At 32.4% G+C, this 20,420-nt stretch overlaps 1 protein-coding gene across 2 annotated transcripts in view; it reads left to right on the top strand.

Annotated features, from left to right (window-relative positions):
- LOC149064637 (uncharacterized) overlaps positions 1 to 17,148 on the top strand; it is a 31,615-nt gene extending 14,467 nt beyond the window's left edge. For both annotated transcript variants that reach the window (XM_089254648.1, XM_089254649.1), the window contains exons 8-17: positions 931 to 989; positions 2,365 to 2,451; positions 4,036 to 4,217; positions 6,469 to 6,574; positions 6,977 to 7,042; positions 9,244 to 9,351; positions 10,031 to 10,146; positions 11,967 to 12,090; positions 12,884 to 13,009; positions 14,531 to 17,148. In XM_089254648.1, coding sequence (XP_089110774.1) covers positions 931 to 989; positions 2,365 to 2,451; positions 4,036 to 4,217; positions 6,469 to 6,574; positions 6,977 to 7,042; positions 9,244 to 9,351; positions 10,031 to 10,146; positions 11,967 to 12,090; positions 12,884 to 13,009; positions 14,531 to 17,005 — 3,449 coding nt within the window. In that variant the 3' untranslated portion in view covers positions 17,006 to 17,148. The remainder of the gene's footprint in view (positions 1 to 930; positions 990 to 2,364; positions 2,452 to 4,035; positions 4,218 to 6,468; positions 6,575 to 6,976; positions 7,043 to 9,243; positions 9,352 to 10,030; positions 10,147 to 11,966; positions 12,091 to 12,883; positions 13,010 to 14,530) is intronic.
- Positions 17,149 to 20,420: the final 3,272 nt, after the last annotated feature.

Here is a 20,420-nt window from a genome sequence, read left to right as displayed (position 1 = left end):
TTAAAAACCTGTGATATTTTGGGCTGACCAAAATAAAGCAGATCAAGTTTGACAACATATCTTGAGATTGCCACTGCAAGAGTTAAGTCATAGCCATCTGCAAAGGTGACAGTCGAATGATGGGAACATGATTGTGCTGGATGGGGCGGGGAAGGAAAGAATGTTTGAAATAGGGGAATATAAACCTCTCACAGTGTCTGGCTTTGGATAGTTTGGTCCTCAGTCATGGTTACCTAGATCAAAATAACATAATTTTACAGAAAATATGAACATCCCCCAACTTACACACTTTTTCTGATTACAAACCAAAATATTTAGCACTTATGGTAAATCACAGATTGACCTTGGCAATATTTGCCGAAAACCAAAATATTTGAACCAGTTCCCCCTCCTCTTCCTCCCTCTTTAGTTGTGGTCCTGATTGTAGAATTATATGAATATAATCAAATAATACAAAAGTTATTTGTATACCATGTATCAGATGTATATCATATTACTGTATATATACTAGTGTATGAGCCGACCCTTCCCAATATTGCATTACATTTGTGAACAAAAAAACTTATATATGAGTATATACAGTTTGTACAATGTTAGTGATGTACATTTATGCACAAATTTTAATGCATGCCATCAAAAACACTTCAAAAAACTCCATGAGGGCTATAGCAGCAAGGTAAAATGGTAAACAAGCATTACAGCAAAGTGGATGTACTGGTCTCATTCATGACTTAAAATCTGGATGAGTTCAATTGTATGCTTAGAAACTTAAATGTCATAGTCCAAAGATTTAAATTTCGCCAAAATATTTTTAATGCACATTTCACATATTTATTACATTTCATAACATGTTTTGATAAGAATAAAGATATTGGAAGATGCATTTTGTTTGTTCTCCCAATTTAAAATTTTGAATTTATTTCTTTGTAGGTCTTCAACCCATAGAAGAATATACAGTAGAGAAGATTTTGGAGACATTGGAAGACATGGTCAGTTTGAGAGAGGATTAGAGATTAGAACTTTACTTAATATTATAGAATAGTAACTTTTTATGTGCAACCATATATACTTAAAGTAATATTTATCAAAGTCACACACACACATGATAGTTGGAACCAACAAGGAGTGCTCAAGTCTAATATGAGTTGGTCTGTTATAACTCTGCATGAAAATACATTTGAATATTAGTTAATTGGGACCAAATGTCTAGAAAATATATTTTTCTTGAAAAAATACAATAAAAATTACAGCCATTTCTGCACGTAAGCGAAATAATAATTTCAATGATGATGGCTTCATGAAATTGTAACACAGACTTCTTACAGCACAATATCTTTCTCTTTTTTCCCCACACAGAATTTCTTTGTAACAAGCTGATGTCTTTTTATCCTTTACCTTGTGATTACAATCCAGTCTTTATTAGAATCTGGGTTCTCAAAAATCTGTGCAAACAATTGTCATGCATTCCACCAGGGACTCCTAGATGTACATACTGGTCTAAGAAACTTTTGTCTTACACTTTGAATGTTTTTAAAAAATTTTTGGTGTATCAGAAGAAATAAGAACCTTGTGTTTGGAGGCAAAAAAAATAACTTTCGCCTGTGACAAAATTAGTTATAATGGTAGACTCGGTGCATTGTCAAATTCACCTAACTGAATTTTTTTTGACATGTGAACTTTCAGGTATCAAGTGGTGATGAAAACAGTTTTCAAAACTGTAAGTTATCACCAAAGCCTTAGGATTTCATTTCTAAATCACTGGCAAAGTTGCTATCTTTATCTGATTCCTCAGCTTCTACTTTTGCCTCTCAAAAATCAGCTTCGCGTGGCTACATTTGAATGTTCTGATCTACTGGATTAATTCTTCACTTGTATTGGATTATAGTATCTTCATTCAAGCATAGTCTCCATCTCAGAATAATACCAAGTAGCTTGAATTCAATTGCACGCATTTTTCACAGAAAATCTTATAAATCTGAATTGGTGTTAGTCGAGTTGTGTTATTGTATTTTACTTGTTATGGTTAATATTACTAAAAAAAAAATTAATTGCTCTGAATGTGCTGTCAGTGGTTCTTAAATGGAGATTGTGAGCTAGAAAGTAATACATTGTATATTGTTCTACTATATTTTATTCAAATGTGTTTGATGTTCTTCATCATAGCTTTCTTTTTTTTGTTCTTTCAAATTCTTTTGAAAATTCCGTGAATTCAATAACATTTTTTCCTTAGCTAAAGGTATAAAAATTGCTTTTTCAAAACTTTTGGTAGCTGTGTTCCGTTATATGGATGTATTTTTAAATTTAGTCAACAAATGTAGAAAGGTATTACTTGATGCTGGAGAAAAATTACTTTTTTTCTTTTAGTGTTACGATAACATGCAAGAGGCTGTTCAGAATGAAACTGGCCTGAACATATCAGATGAAGATGCTATCTGTGATGTCTGTCGTTCGGTAAGTTTTCCTTATTTATATTTTTTGTATAAGAGCAGCATATAAAATATAAACCATAATTATGATATTTCTAATCCTTCAACTCTTTAGCAATCGATGAACTTAGTCTTAATATAAATCAGCAGAATACTAGAAAACCTTTTGTGTGAGACTATACTAGGGAAAGATCAACGCGTGTAGACCCAAAATTACAAAAAAGAACCACGGTTAGCCGTGGTTCCTTTTTGCAATTTTTGGGTCTACACACATTTGTCTTTCCCTAGTATCAGCAAAATAGTGTTTTTGTTCCATGCACAAAAGCATCTTCATTAATTTCTATTTTGCTGCTTTGTATAAATGACAGACTATTATTTTTAACTTCTGGTCTGACGTCTCATCTTTAAATTTTTATTTTTTTGGTAGTATAATTTTTTAACTCCTTCACATACAGACTTTTTGCAGCGAATTAGAAGAAACTGTATCTGAAGACGATAAATACATAAAAAAAACTTTTTTTGTTCACAAGCTAGAAATTGGGGGGTGGAGAGAAGATGAGTGGCAGTAGATTTCTCTTTCATGATCAATCACATCCTTCACGCTTCCTTATGCGTTCTATTTCTCTTTCATATACAGGGTGATTAGCGAATAAGCCCTTATTTCAAAATTAAATATCTCTACAACAAAGATCAATAGAATTATGCGGTAAACGGTACGTTTATTAGCAAAACTGTAAGAATGTTGTACAGAAATTTCGAAAATTTAGTTTTTTTTTTAATTTTTTAAAATTAAAAAAAAACAAAAACACTGGAGATTTTGGGGTTTTGAAAATCCTTATTTGTGTAAAGAGTATGCTGACAAATTGTTCCAAAATTGTAACGTAACGTTCAGTAGTAATTGTTTCTCGCACGAAGAAGGGGCCGATAATGCCTCTGGCGCATACCGCAGCCCATGCAGTAACTTCAGGCGAATCCAGTGATTTCTCTTCACACAAATGAGGATTTTCGGAACCCCAAAATCTCCAGTTTTTTTTGTTTCTTTTTTTAAATTTTAAAAAATTAAAAAAACAACTAAATTTTCAAAATTTCTGTACAACATTCTTACAATTTTGCTAATAAATGTACCGTTTACAACATAATTCTATTGATCTTTGTTGTAGAGATATTTAATTTTGAAATAAGGGCTTATTCGCTGATCACCCTGTATATGCATGTTCGTAGTAGAAAGACACATTAAAACAGGAATATAGAAAGAATAGGGAAAGAAGAAAACTTTCATTCGTAGGGTTACAATGGAGCTTCATAATGATGAGAAAATAAGTAAAAACACAGTGAGCTGGAATGTATTTCTTCCACTTGTGTTGTGACAAGATATCTCATCTCTGATGGTTAAGGGGTTAAATCAATAGAAACAGACTTGTAGCTGATGATTTTCTTTTATAATTTGAATGGCAGAATTTGCTTGTCTTATCAAAACAATGGGAGGTCAAATTATGAGTCTAAAACTTGTTTAAAATGACAAAAATAAGTTATTATGGATACTAGTATGTGTGAGCTATCTCCTTCTTCGCAAATCCTTAATTTAGCGTTAATATTATTTTATGTGTAGCCAGACTCTGAAGAGGGCAATGAGATTGTTTTTTGTGATGCCTGCAACGTGTCAGTACACCAGTCTTGTTATGGAATAACCCAAATACCTGAAGGCAGCTGGATATGTCGAACATGTGCTTTGGATATTCAACCACCTTGTGAGCTTTGTCCTACTAAGGGAGGTGCTATGAAGCCAACCAGGTACAGGTTGTTTCTTGCATTATCAGAGTTTATTTCTTTCCATCTGCATAAAGTGTCTTGATTTGGTGGTTCTGTTTATTATTCATGCTGACGAATATAATTTAATTCAATTCAATTTTATTCATAAATACACACAGAAAATACAAGCGGAATAAAAATTGCTAAGAAGCTGAGACATAGTTCTTACTAGCAATCACATTTGTTTTGGGTTTTAGGCATTAGTTGTAAAGATTTGATTCAGAATTAGATAAGATTAATAATAAATGAGAAAAGACAAAAAAAAAAATACCCAAAAAGAAAACAAAAAAGGGAAGACTCGAAAACAACAACAAAAAAAAAACTTAGTGGTGGCAGTTGCGGTGCAGCAACAATAATAATTGGAAAGAAATTATTTGATGTTTTTCCCTTTAATTTATTCAGACATTTTATTGAATTGAACTTCATTAAAAAGTCAAAAGAAAAATAGACAATAGATTTAAAAAAAGTTGAAAGAGTTGTGTTAAGAAGGTAGTCAGGAAAAATTAAGGAGAGGTAACCTGTGGCAAATGGAAAGTAACATGATTTAGAAAAATGGTTGGTGAATGCAAAATTTAAAAAAAAAAGTTCAATGTTGGTGATAGTAAAAAGATGTTTTTTCAAGATTTTCTTAAGAGTGGGTATATATGCTGTACTGTTAATAATTTCATTTGGTAAATTATTGTAAAAATTTGGAATCAGATAGGTGAAATGAATGACATATTTTTAAAAAAATTGATAAAATATGATTACAATTTAATATGATTTACATATTCACTTGATAAATATGAAAACAGTTAAATAAATTTAACTGTATATATTCTTCAGATTATGCCAGGGTATGAAGAAATCAATTTAAAAAAAACCAAAAAATATTTTTTTTATTTTAACTAACTAACTGCTTATTAGTTGATAAGGTTTTCGCGGCCATCATTTGATAAAAATTGTTTTTTCGGGTTCGAAGACCGTCGTCCGTTTGGAACTCAAACGGACGACGGTCTTCGAACCCGAAAAAACAATTTTTAACTGCTTATTAATTAAAAAAATCTTGTTAATCATTAATAATGCATATTTCATATCGCCTAACTGCTTTTTTTCTCCTAATCTCTCAAATTTAATTCAGCATTAATGAATAAACCACAAAGGAACTGCAAGTAAAAAATGTGAACACCAAAAATCTGTGCTTATGTAACATGAAAGGTTGTTGAGCCTTAATTAACTTCATGGATTAACATTTTTCCTCGTTGAGAAAAACACTTTTATTCATGCCCCTCCCTCTCATTAAAGTGAATGCATGGGTGGCAACTTAGTATCACACATATGGTGCAGGTATCACCATACATGTGATTTCACTCGTTTTACAACCAAAGAGCCATTCAGTATCAACAAAATAAAAACATTCTATTGACAAAATTGTTTCTTGTGTAATTGATGGATGTGTTTCCAATTTGCATGATGTTGCTTAATAGTATACACAGTTTTATTCTTTCACAGATTTAACAAGTTTTGGTAAAAAAAATGAGCAAACTCAAAATTTTAATACACAAAGTAAAGTTGAAAGCCCAGCTATATATATACACACACACACACACTTATGTTTGCACAACATCTAGCAGTTCAGGGCACAGAATTCAAGACTATACAAAAAATAATTCCTCTTTTTTTCAATCAGGTGAACTCTTGTGCCATATTGTAATGCATTTAAAATACTTAGTGCAGTTTAGCTAAGTGCTAAGCTTCAATTCCCTATATTTTCTATGATTTTTCCCATGCACAAAATCTAGAAGCAGTTTTCTTTTTTGCATTATATCAAGAGATTAAATTCAAGTCTATCTACTCCAAAGATCTTCTACACTTCTTTTAATCATGAACTTTACGACTTATCAATAACATGCCAGGTTATATCAGGTTACTTTTACTTCAATATCATTGAAGTTATGTAAAGAAAAGAAATGTAAATTTTGGGATTTGAATCAATGACTTAAAAAAAAAATCAAGTGATTTAAATCGTGACTGTAATTATGATTTAAATCGGCGTGTCCTGGGGATCATGCTATAAAAATTAAATAGATCAGTTCAGTTCTCTTCCCCCCCCCCCCCTTCATGAAAAATGAAGGAAGGAAGGAAATGACAAAATTGGGAGGACAAAAGCCAAGCCTGTGAGTTAAATGCAAAGCCAAGTTAGTAAGTTGTACCTGAGCTATTACCCATATCTTACTTATCATTTTTATGATAGGACTGGAGAAAAATGGTGTCACGTTAGTTGTGCAATCTGGATTCCTGAAGTCTCTATTGGATGTGTTGAGAAAATGGAACCGATTACGAAATTGTCTCAGATTCCAGTAAGTTTCTACTTCTTAATTTAATAACTAATTATAATTGCAGTTCATTTTAATATTCTGTAAGTATCGGAGCAGTCTGTCATACTTTATAGATATTCCTATTTTAGTGTTTTTCTGTTCTATTTTCCTGATTCATAAACTAGTAAGAAACTCATTAAGTTGCTTCGTGAATTGAAACTGTGCAAATAGTTGGAGACGTATTTCTCCATATGTTTCCCTTTTTCACCATCAGATATCACCACTGAGCTCATCATCTGAAAAAGATGAGAGCAGGTTAAGGGTGAAACAAACAAACAATTTTGATCAAATTAAAATTTAGAATTCTACCACAAACAGTTAATCTTTCATGTGGATAATATTCCTGTTTGCTTACTAATTTATTTTTTCTCCTACGACCAACAGGCTTTTCGATCGTCATTGTTATGCATTTTATGTGAAGACAAATATGGAGTGTGCATACAGTGCTCAGTAAGTTATCTCATTTTGACCTTAGTGCTTTCAAAGCTTAAGTAAAATAAACTGTTATCAAACTTATGTATAAAGTAATTATTCCAAATCATAAAAACATTAATCATGTCCAACATTCCATATAACTAATATGTGTTATGGATACAAGTTTAATGAGACATCATTGTAAGTGATACCTCGGCTAACAAAGATTTTGTTAGCCAGAAAAGTTGCTAGAAAATTTCCTAGCCAAACACGATTTACCGTGGGTTGCTATGGAAATTGTTTAATTTGTTTCAGGTACTGGCCAAAATGTAAAGATAAGTCTTGAAATACCAAGGAGTGCAAAAGAAGACAAAAACTGATTGGAGGTTGAAATGAACGGCTACAAAATAGGATAAATAAGAATTTACAGATACTGAAAATCTTTATTTTATGCTATGTATACAACCAACTCCAGCTTTTGTCTACTAAAGGCTGGTGTTGACACTACCCAGTCGAGTTCATAGGTGTCTCCATCCATTTGCATTTTGGTCAGCTCATTTCTCTGTCTTTTGGATGGAAAAAATAAGCTCCTAAAACATCCAGACCATTCACTTTGACGCTAAGAGTCTTGTATGGAAAGAATGCAAGCTCTGCAAACATAGGCTTTTTTCTTTTTTTATGTATATAAATGCATTTTCTATTTTCAATAAATCTTTCATTTCGCATGAAATGGTGCAGAAAGGGATTCAAGGTGAACATGAGTTAATCAGGTTCGAGTTGTAGTAATTTTGATGATGATTGGGGTGCTAAAATTCAGCTCACGACACAGCTGTTTTATGTTAGCATATGCATCCATATCAATGAAAATGTTCATTAGTGTAGGCAGAAAAATCATGGAAAAATCTTTGTTAACCAAAAAATTCATCAGTCGAGCTGTTGATTAGCCAAGATATCACTGCATTACTCGTATGTCAACTTGGTATTTGTGGTTTGTGTTCATTACAGATTTCATAAAAACTATTGCGTACTCTATTCCTCACCATTGTATTATTCATTGTACCTGCACATAAATTTACAATATTATGTCAGTAAGTTTCTTTTTTGGCTGCCCTTGCTTTTAAATAGATATTTTCTGTTTTCCTTTGTTTTTTTTGTCTTCTGCCAGTTTTTCAAAAACCAAATGTATCATTAGGAACAAAATAAAAATGATTGAAACCTTCAAATTAAAAGTAAAAAGTGCTAAAATAAATTCTGTTATTAGTCTTTTGGTAAGTTATTTAACTAGAATTGTGTTTATTTGCGAATTGTCGTCTTTCTAAAACTAATGTTGATTGAATATCTATAAACTCCTTGATTCACAACTATTGTTTTAGTTTCTGCAAATTCAGATTTTTCATGGTATTTAGCAGAAAATATAGAAGGAGCGGAAATGTGCTCCATTAACTCATAATAATCAGTTTTTCATTGGTTAAAAAAATTATTTAATGATTCTGTTAACTATTTCCGCATACCTGTTTCGGACCGATTCCCTTCATCAGCCCCAAAGCTGAATGTTTTGCATTTTTCAGAAACGAGCCCTCAACTGACTAGAAATGTTCTGCGTTAAAAATCCCCATAACAGTGTTTTCTACACTTTTTCTTAAAATTCTTCCAGATTGTTTTGCGACGTACGTATATATATATATATATATACCCAAAGAGAGAGCATATTCTGCTTTGGGGTTCATCAGGTTGTCCTCTTTCACCCATCTATGATTAGCACAGGTAATGAAAAGCTGATCGTATTGTATCATGATCATCTTAAGAAGTTCTGGTAGGGAGAGCTAGAAAAAAAAAAACAAAAAAACACCTGCCTACTTTTACAGTAATTGTGATCATTTCTTGTCTTTCAAATGCTTGACGTGAAGATCTAATCTAGAATAATTTCATTGAAAATTCATAAATTGCGTGAAATCTAGAATCAATCAAGGAAAGGTATGCACGGGAAGGTTATGTCTTCAGACCGTTAATATGATTGAATTTTTGGAGGCAACTTTATTTTTTAAATAGGTCTTATTGGACTAACAATTCTGTAGAATTCAAAGCTACTCAAAATTTTACTTTGAAATTAAATTGAAAGAGCAAAAAAGTATTCATACAACTTGTAATTACTTCTGTTAATTATTGTTTGTTCTCTGTATAAATCTTTGTAGGTACAGACTTTTATTGTGCGAAATATTTTCATTTGCGTATTGCAGGCTAAATCATGCAAAGTATCATATCATGTCACTTGCGCTTTCAAGTCTAGATTAAGAATGAGAGCCATTATGGGCAGTGATGAAGATGATGACGCGCTGAAGTTGAAGGTAATTGATTTCACATTAATTTTAATAACACTTACAGAATTCTGAAACATGAACTACTTGATCAAAGCAGAGTAAATATTTTATTAAATGAAATATGAATTAAAAATTGGTTGGTACAGTTATCAATGCTGCTAATAAATATTTTTAGTGGGGTAATTATGGAAACGCATTGTCCCTTGTGCAGAGGTACTAAGCAGAATTCACAAATATATATTATGTCTCACTTCATTTTTTATGTGCAGCACAACTTTTTATTTTTTTTATGATATTGTGAGGAAAAAAAAATCACTATTATCCGAACTGTTTCTACTGTCATTAGCAGTCCCAACATCACGTGGTACGGCGAAAAACATATTTGTGAAAATGTCTTTGCCATATTCTTCTTGTTAATGCATCATTTTCTATTCATTGTTCAAAACTACGTTTAAGCTGTTTCACTACAAATGAAATCAACTGCGTATTGTGATTAATGTTTAATGCATGTCAAATGTTGCGGTACCCATGTGAAAAGAGTGTGATGTAACACTTCTTATCTTAAATGAATGAATACTGGAAAAAAGAAAAAAAGCTTCCTTGGACAATGTGCTAAGATGCACAAAAAGCCAGACTAATGTCTTATTATTTTGATATGTACTGAAACATATGTTTTATCATTTTTAATTTATTCAATATGTTGCAGTCCTATTGCCCGAAGCATACAGTGAAGTCTGAACCAGCAGATTCTGATTCTGAAGAAGTGAACAGGAAAGAATTGGAATTAAATGATGAAAAATTTGATTCACAGGAAAATAAAAAGTAATTCCTCCTCCCCTTATGATTTTATCTTTCATTTTCTTGGTTTCCTATAGAATAACTAGATCAGGAATAATATTTAGTAGCGAATTCTAATGCTTACAGTTAAATTACAGTGATATATTATACAGAAATGCAATCTAACCCTGCTACAGTAAACCCAGATCATAACAAACCTTCCAATATCACAAACAAAATTTCTGGTCTCGAACCATAGTGTATTATTAGATCCTATATTACAGTAACCTCAAAGTTACACGGTAGGTAGGAATGATGATAACTGCTTAAGAAATATTGCATCAGGCGAATAATACTTTTACTTACACATACATGACTGACGATAATGTTGAACTTCAGGTATGAAAATGTAACCGGTCTGCAAAAATGAAAGATGCCATGAAAGCTTTGGTATCCCATTTCTGAATCATGACAAAGTTTTATCTAATTTGTTGAATCATGTTTAACAGGATTTCCGTCACCAGCCACTCTGAGTTCAAAATGTGGAAAACAGATTACATCGCCAGTTATCACAAAACAAGCATAACTCAGACAACATAAATACATTAGGGCCATGCATACACACAACATGTTCCTGCGTGTACAAATTCATTGAAAATTCCACAGCGGAATTATGAGTTGTATGTACAATTAAGTAGTTGCAGTATCCCCAGCTTATACTGTAGCCTCTAAAACAGTGGTTCTTAACCGCACCCCTATGGGCGTGGGAGAGTATTTTTGGGGGTGCAAGATGAGAAAAAAATTACAACATTTTGACTAATTATTCAGAAAAATTTAAATTATGATAAAAATTGAATTTTTTTCCATTTTTAAAAATATATGAATCTTAAGTATTTTACACCTCATCTTTTGGCTTTTGCTTGCAGAAATGTGTCATGTAAAATTTGCATTGCAAAAGTTTTTTTTTCGATTAGCAATCCTACTTGTTTATAATTATTGGGAAAAAATAACGTTAATATCTAAAATATGTTTGTTTACATTTGTACTTCGTGTTATTAGCATGCTGCTCTTAGATTTGATCCTGTTTTGAGCATGAATCAAGAAAAACAAAAAAAAATTTAATCGAGTGCCAAACAAACATTTATATACCATTGTTCCTGCTGAAATCAATAAAGGGTAAGAACATTTAATAATAATGCGCTAGTAATCAGAGAACTCTTAAATCTTTTTTTTTCTTCCAAATTTTGAAAAATAGTAATTTTTTTTTCAGTTTAGCTTTTGAATTAATTTAAAAGAATAAAGCCAAAATTAAATATTAACTGCGGCCCAAAAATGAAATTAAATAAAAAGGATGTGTTTTTTATGGAAATTTTAATTAATGGATATGTATGACTAATGTAATCAATGGGTACCTAATGTAATTAATTACAGAAATACAAAATTTTCTAACAGGTAGAAAATGGGGGAAAACAGGTAGAAAATCCAAGGGGGGTGCGGGAAGATAAATAGTATTGCACTTGCGGTGCAAGATGGAAAAAAGGTTAAGAACTTCTGCTCTAAAAAAAATCAGCATTTCACAGTAATGAATAGGGAAACAATAGTTTGCCTATTTCTTGACAATTTGACTGTTCCAAAAAATAAATAAATAAGATTAATAATAATAATTAAAATAGCATTAAAATAATTTTTTTAGTACATATAAAAAATTACATTACTTTTTTTTAACACTTCATGCTTTTTGTTGCATGCTTATTTTCAAGTCAAGTGAACATTATATTTAGATGTATAACATTTTCTTATCATGAAAGAAATTATAAGAATTACTTGTTTCTTTCGCAATTAACACTGATTTATATTATGTACAGGGCACTTGAGAGGGAAGCAAACTTCAATCAGTATGTCAGTATTGATGAATTAGCTGCTAATTCACATGACTATGATAGAGACATTTTGGAAGCTGTTTTCTATTACTGGGTGTTGAAAAGAAGGGTAAATTTGAATCTTATTTCTATTTGTGATGCTTGTGAAAAGGATTTTAAAATGTATTAATTTTATTTAATAAATGATCTGGCTACCATAACCACATTCATAACAGTGGTGCCTATGACGGCATATGCCATCATGCAGGTTTTTTGGTCTTTATCACATGGATATGACGTAATAATTTGTCATACTGTTGCTGCCACCTGCACAGGCATCTTTCTATTTTATCATCTCCCAACTAGATGGAGTTGAACAATTATATTTTAAGGTCTGGGGTTATTATTACTATTATCTTTGCCATGCTTTGCATGGCTGCATCCTCAAGTTTTTTTTGTTTTTGTTTTTTTTGTATGTATTCTATCTTATAATTAGTAACATACAAGGAAAAAATATGATTTACATGCCATTTTATAAATTTTAATACATTATTTTTAATATTAATTACTGAGAAACATTTTCCTGCATTCATTTTGAACATGAACAACCCATGCTATCATTGCATTTAATTAAGAACTCAACATTTCTATTTAGAAAACTAATTGGTTTTACTCATTGACTTTTATTATTATTTTTATGATTTTAAATATACAGCAAAGAAAATCAGTTATGTTTTTTTTAAATCAAACAATCAAAAAATATATTTCAATAGCTCCATACTCTGTGAAAAAGGAAAAAGCATGTGCATCTTTATAAAAATAGAGAATCGTGGGTGGCACACGAAGAAATTGATTAGCCAGATGACTGTATAAAAACTGATATGTAAGCTAAGCAAGATTCAATTTTTTTCTTTGATTTTTAGGCAAATTTTAATCAACCCTTGTTGCGTCCCAGAGAAATAAGGAAAACTGAGGATGAAGCAGCAAATGGAAACTGTGAATATAGTGTTGTTAAGAAAGTTGTTAAATTCCGACGTGACCTAGAAAGGGTAACAATTTTATTTTTATATGCTTATTATTTTTGTTACCTTAGGATGTAAAAATTTTGCAGGAGTTTTCATATTAAGCTTTTGTTGAAAAGTGGGATTAGAAAAACCTAGATCTGAAAAATATGGTTAGTATTACTTAGACCAATGATGGACAAATTTTTTTAGGAGCACGCCAAAGAAGAAAGAGGAAAAATTTGGTTTGACTGAACGTATCCGTGGTGTTTGGCCAGAACATAACTCCAAAATCACATTTTTTGAGATATAATCATTTTCATTGTCATTTAAAAATCAAAAATAAAGCATGCACCCAAATACAAATGAAAATATCATACATCAGCATGTTGTTTAGCCATATGCACGTATATGTGCATTTATCTCGCTTTTAATTAGTTATAATTAGCAAGACTTACTTTTTAGGTCACAAAGCTATTTTTTGAAGATTCATGTTCTGACCAAACACCACAGATATTTGGGCATTGGTTTATAATTGGAATTTTTATGCTCAGAAGTGAAGTGCCACAGATTCTGCGGAGGGGCGAATAGAACCTCTAAGTGGGTCGCATTTTACCTGTAGGACATAGTTTGCCCATCACTAACTTGGGGGTGGGGGGAAGATTATGTTTTCTGCAAAGTAACACTATAATCTTGTCTGGGGGGTACCCCCCAACTCAGATGCAGTATTTGTCAATATGTATCTAGATGCACGTTTCAAGCATTAAAATTCAATTTTACTCTTTCAAATTTCATTGAGGAGTATTTTCACTCAATGAAATTTCAAAATTTTTTAAAATTTTGGGTACATTTTTAAGGAATATTTATTTCTGTTTTTAATTAGAAAAATCCTTAAAATTTTGAACAGGAGGGAAATTACTTTTAAAAATTATTTTTTCCTGCTCAGGCGCGTAGTTTTTCAGATTAGGCCGAGGCCCCCCAGGCATGGCTTGTTGTGCCTTAACGGATGAGGAGCCTCCCAAAAATGAGAATTTTTTACAAAGATTGAGAGCTTTTATAAAAAAATTGGTGCTCTTCCGCATGTGCTCCTTTTGTTTCCCGGATGAAAAATGGTCTGATGACCACACATTGATTTGAGACAGTTTTTTCTACTATAAAAATTGGATGGAAATTTTTGGAGCCCCAAATCTTGCAATTGTGGTTATTTATGGAATGTTGCTTCGTCTGGAAAGATGATCTGATAGAGAAAATCGTTATAACCGTTGGTGAGAGCTATTTGCACAGAACAATTTGAGCCTTCTCAAATGCTGACACAATTGTTCTCTTTGTTTGCTATTAACAATGGCAGTGTATGTAATGATGCTTTCAAAAAATTTGTCATGAAACTTGGAGTTGGGCAGCCACATTCTTCTAATATCGGCACCCTATGTGACATTACTGATTTTTAATATAATTTGAAAATTAGGGACATTTGATTCCGACACTCAGAGTAATTATTATATTTGTCACCATTATACCATTTTTTTCTATTCATTTTCATTTATGCTGTGCTCTTTTTCATATTTCAAGGCAAGAAATTTATGTTATATGGTGAACAAGCGCGAGAAGTTGAATAGAAGTTGGCTGAAATTCAAACAAGATATCTTTATGAAGCAACACGAGATATTGACAGATGAATCTCTAAGATTATCAAAGGAAGAGCGCTCTGCTGTCTTGATGGCTAACCATGGAGATATGGTCTATGACAAGATTCATACGGGTGCAAACAGTCCATCACCAGTGATGTTGAAGGTACTAAATACCCTAATTGGTGAAGAAAGAACTAAAATTCAGTTGAACGGCATTCTGAAAATGAGGAAAAAACGGGAGGCAAATTCTTTGAAGAAAAACTCCCCTAATCCGTATGCAAAGCATTACTTAAACGGTCTCTTGAAAAGGTCGGAGAGGTGGCTGGCAACAGTGGATCGACAGAAGTGGGAAAACGGTGCGTCTAGTCAACAAATGGAAGAAAACAAAAGCAGGGAAAGATATTCCAGTTACACCAGCACCTCTGAACATGTGAGTGACGATAGGTGTGATAGAAGTGAATGTGATGTGAATGATTTGTCATGTATAAATTTGTTGAATTCATCTGAAAATGTTGAAAAGTTTGTCAAGAAAGATATTTATGCAAGTGAGTCAGTGCCTGCCACATTGGCAGCATCAGGCGTAAGCTTGGATTGTGATGATGTTGGCCCGAATCCTGAATTAGATAATCCTAATGTCGCTGATGTTATAGTTTCCAACATTTGTAATAATGACAGGTCTTCTAATAAAGATTTTACTGTGATAACTGATAACAATTTGACAAGCAATCTAAATGTATCGGTGAATAACTCAAAAATGCACAAGATGCTTGGGGGGGAAGTTGTTGCGTTGAATGATTCTGAGAAGAGAATTTGTATTGACAATCGCTTTAATTTTAGTTGTGCTATGCTAGAGAGAAAGAAAAGGTTGCGAAAAAGTAAGTGGAAGCATGTTACTCGAACTTTGTTTGACGAGGAATTAAGCTCCAGTGAAGAATCGCAATCACTTCAGAAAGTTGTTTCAACTGGTAATTGCTCACAAAATTCATTAAAAGAACAAATAATAAATTATGATAAATGTTCAAGACCCAGTCCTCATTTACAGGCTTCAAATGAAGACGAAGATTATGTACAGTCATCTTCCCAAAATGAATTGAGTGAAGAACCGTTATCCGAGCAATCAGATACTGACATTTACCAGCAGGTTGCTAAGGAATTGATGCCTAACCATTCTCATACTAAAAAAGGGAGGAAGCTGGATGCTTGTGAGAGTGTCAAGGAAAATTTTTCAAGGTACAATAAGTCTGGGCTCAGTAAGGTTGGGAAAAGAGGTCGTTTTCCAATGGTAGTACAATCGCAAAAAATTATTTCTCCTGAAAGCATGGTAAATGAACTTGAAAAGAAAGTTAAGGAGAAAACTGATCAGGTAGATGGATTCAACAGGTTTAAACATGGGAGACCCACAGATAATAGAAAACTATGCAATGGTGAGAAAAAAGGTAGACTTGCTAGCACCTTGACTGCCTATGCTGCTAGAAGGGCTGCCAGACGTGACGAAAAGATGCAGGTCGTTTGTGCAATAAATGATACAGTCGATGGTGACACAAATGTAAATAACTCTAAATCATATTTTTTTTCTTCACCACAATATTCATCAGCTGATAGGTGTCAGACTACATGTGACAGTCAGAGTGAACTGCCTAAAAGTGACAATAAAACTGAAAAGCTACCACCAGTTAAAAATATCGCTGTATCGGAAGCGTCACCATCCTCAATGCACTCTGAAAAAATGAATTCTTCTGCAATAGCTGTACCCAAGAAAGGATCACTTACTGGGTATAAGATTCCTAAGAAAATTAAAAGTGAGTTTATAGAAGACGAATCATCATCATCGTCATCCTCCGGGCTCAAACGGGGTCATTCGCCATTATCTCCTCTGATCGAACCTTCCACAAGTTCATCTATGGCAGTGACTTCTTCATATTCCTCAAGCAACAACAGATACCAAAGGTTCGATCACAACAGGAGCCAAGATCGTTCAAAAGTCACTGATGACTCAAAATCATATGAAAAAAGAAATGATCATAACTTTACTTCTGTACCAAATCATCCAAATAATCATCCATCGCATCATCAAGCTGTGTCACCCCATAAAGTACATCTTGCTCATCAATATGGTATCCCAAGTAGCGTTGAATCTCATATGCCAGTTTGTCCACAAAATAAAGGTTTACGACCCCAGTCATCACCCATTCCACTAAATGGTCATTGGAATAATCAACGGTCATATCACAATGAGCATAAAAAAGAAATGCATGGGGTGCATTGGAGACACATGAGCCCACCTAGGCCACCCACATACTATCATGGTAGGTTCACCGGATCTGATTCGAGACCATGGACACGCTTGAGACAACCTCCAAGCCAGAATAGTCACATGAACTCCTCACATTATGTTCCAGGCCCTCCTCTCATATGAAATCCTTCATAATCGTGCTTTCAAAAGCTTTGTGATAATAATAGAAAAAAATTGTGTGAGATCACGCCATAACGGGTGGATCAAATTGACAGTAAAGTTAGTTTCAGTATATTTTTCATCAGAGATGAGCGAAAAAAAAACTTGTTTACTATTTTTCTGATGTAAAGCCTGTGTATGTGTGTGTGTATTTGTTTTAAATGAGAGCCATTTCGCCATACTTTGTAGCACAGATATTTTAAGTTTTCATTTTTATGTGTTGTGTGTATATTTTTAAGGATTGTGTCTGTATATAAGACAACACTTGTTTGATTTGAAGAGAGAAAGGTAAACACGATGCGAATGAAAGAGGAAATATTGTAATATAAAAACTTTCTCTTCGTAATTTCTTTTTTCGTGGCCTAGCCAGTTTGAATCTAAATTATCAATATAAGGAAATTTTTGTTTTTAATTAGATATTTTTTGATGGAAAAGAAATAGAGATTTGATAGTACAGTGAAACCTCGTAACAATGATACTCAATATAACAATAAATCCCTCTTCAACAGGGGTGCACAGATAACCTTTTCATATGCAACCTTTTAAATATGCAGAATTTCAGCCGCTTGTGGGCCAGAAACTTAAGGTATAGGGTTACCATATGACTGCCTGGTATTTTGCTGGACATTCCTGTAATTTTAGCCATCCTGACTTTTCTACAAAATATCCCGTTTTCCCCTTATTTTCAAATAGGCTCACTTGAATTTTTATTGTTTACTGGAATTAAGATTATTTTCATCACTTAAAATTAGCTATATTATGGTAATATTATGACTAATTTTGCACAATTAATTATTAGTCATTCATCTATATTTCCTGCTATTGGCAATATTTCAACAATTTTAGTGATAGTCAGCCACTTTACTTGCCTTGGACAATTTAATTTGTTTGTCTGTGATTGGTAACTTGCCTTTACAACTCTTTTTGGCCATAATTGGCAACTATACTTGTCTTTCACAAGTTTTTTTGACTGTAAATGGCAACCTCTTTTGCCCTGGACCTCTTTTTGGCTATGATTGGCAACCATACTTGCATTTGACAACTTTTTTACAGATGATTGGCAATATTCTATATTTATCCCAGTTTCCTGTATTTTTTAGTAAGAAATGTGGTCAAGTTCCTCTCGATACAGTATTTCCTCTACTTCGATAAATCCCTCAATGATGGTATTTTTTAAGAGATTTTGAAATTTGAAACTGCTGCAATGATATTTCACTATATTTCACTAAAAATCATTTCCAATATATTTTTAAATTTTTAACCAGTTTTAGTTTTCTGAGAGCATCTAACAACGTCAGTGTTACGCACCACTTGATCCACAAAAAGTGTTGATGAAATTTTTGATGTTGCCACTTTCTGTGTAAGACATCAAAGTGGAATATAGTAAACTTCTTTATAGAAGCAATGTATCTAAATGAATTTTAATACTAAACTATTTGATTACAGTTTTTTGCGGCGAATAAATAGTTTGAAACAGTTTTTCAATAGATAATAACACAGATAAAAAAAAAGATATCTATAATCCAAAAATCTGTCCATCCAAAATTTGAGTCCGTTTTCTAGACCCTTCACAAAATTCTGAATCCGAAAAACGTACCCTTCCCAAAATACAAATTAACAAAACAAATTTGAAATTCCATTTCTTTTGTATAGAATTAACTAGACTGTTTTAGCTTCTCACAAAATTATTTACTTTTTTTAAAACTTATTTCTGTTTTACAACATTAATTACTTACTTTATTACTTAAATAATTAAATATTTAATAATTACATAAAAATGTAGAACATTCTCGCAAAAACAGGGCCGTATAAAAATGCTGGACAGACACATGGAGCTAAGACTTCATTTTACCTCTAGTTTGATTTGGGAATGGGATATTATTAATTAACATACAATATATTACCAATAATTCGCAAACATCCCAAAACCAGAAGGATCTCTCCAGCCAAAATTTGAGTCCATTTTCTAGACATTTCGAAAAATTCTGTACCTGAAATACCAGACTTTTCACAAAATAAAAATTAACAAAACCATAAATTTGATATTTCTTTTTTCACAAGATTAACTAGATTGTTTTGCCTCCCTTGAAATTATTCATTATGCACAAAATTATGGATCTTTTCACAAAAATAAAGAACATTTTCACAAAAACAGGACATAATACATTTCTGCACAAACCCCTGATAACAGCATAAAGTTTGGGGTGTGATTAAATGTGTTGCTTTTCTATATAACGATAATCCCTCTACAACAATATTTTTTCTTGGTCCATAGAGTATCGTTATATCGAGGTTTCAATGTATATTCATTCATGTGCTAGTATTCTTTAACCATCATTGAAAGCACATGATGTTAATACATTTCGAGTAACGGATGCATCAATGATTTGTACCTCAAAGTTTTAATATCCCCAGGAAGAATTCAATATTTTCATATTATATCAGTGTGATAGCTGCTTATTCGACTGTTGTATGATTTCTCAACCGTTTTGTGTTTCGATTCATGAGCACCATTATTGCTTGCTTGTATGTTGATGAGTGCAGTTATGCATCAGAGTCAGGGGAACATACTTCATATCCCGGTATAATCAGAGTTTTTAGAATGAGTTGGGGAAAAAGACAATAAATCAATAAAGACAGTTCTCCGTAATATTCTGTAGGAATCTCCATAAGGTACTCAAAGAAAAAAGTAATAACTATAAAATATAGTTGCTTGTGAGCTGGAAAGTAATGTTATAATTATTTTTTGGCTTGATGCCAAATACTAGCTCTTGCTCAAAATAAAATTATTTTCTACCCTCGTACAATACCAACTCTCTTCACGATAAATTAAAATGCTCTAATGAAGAAAATATGACTAATTAATCAAGTTTTGATACGATTGAAATTCCTGTGTTTTCATTAGATCTTACCTTTCTCACTTATGATGTCTGTGTCATTTTAAATACATTTTGTTTTGTCCATGCCATTGCTTTTGTGTTGTTTTCACACAGTTAAGATTACAAGCAGACCTGAAGTTCTAAAACAAAACCGTATACAGGGAGGAGGGGGAGATCTGCACCCCTCCCTCATCTAGTGAAAAAGTTGCATGATTGATATAGGTGAATCATTTGTCCTTTTCCTTTCATTATACACACCCTCTGTGATTCATGCCCGCTTCACGTTCAAGGAGTCTGTATCCGCTTATGTTCTGAAAATATATGCATTATAAAAAAACAAAGATCATTTGTGAATTTTGGTTTGTAAATGTGAAAAAAAAATATTTTGGAAACATATAAAACATGTTTTGAATCATTTAAAATTGGAAACAAAGTTTGTAGAAAACTTACCAAAAAAAAGGAGCGTGACTAAACGTCTATAGGGATGTTAAAAAAAACTT

This window comes from Pholcus phalangioides, unplaced genomic scaffold (assembly GCF_987345545.1).
Source record: "Pholcus phalangioides strain wild (caught in Gottingen) unplaced genomic scaffold, Ppha-v1.0 ptg000042l_1, whole genome shotgun sequence".
NCBI classification, from domain to species: domain Eukaryota; kingdom Metazoa; phylum Arthropoda; class Arachnida; order Araneae; family Pholcidae; genus Pholcus; species Pholcus phalangioides.
This window is presented reverse-complemented; position numbering and strand designations above follow the sequence as displayed.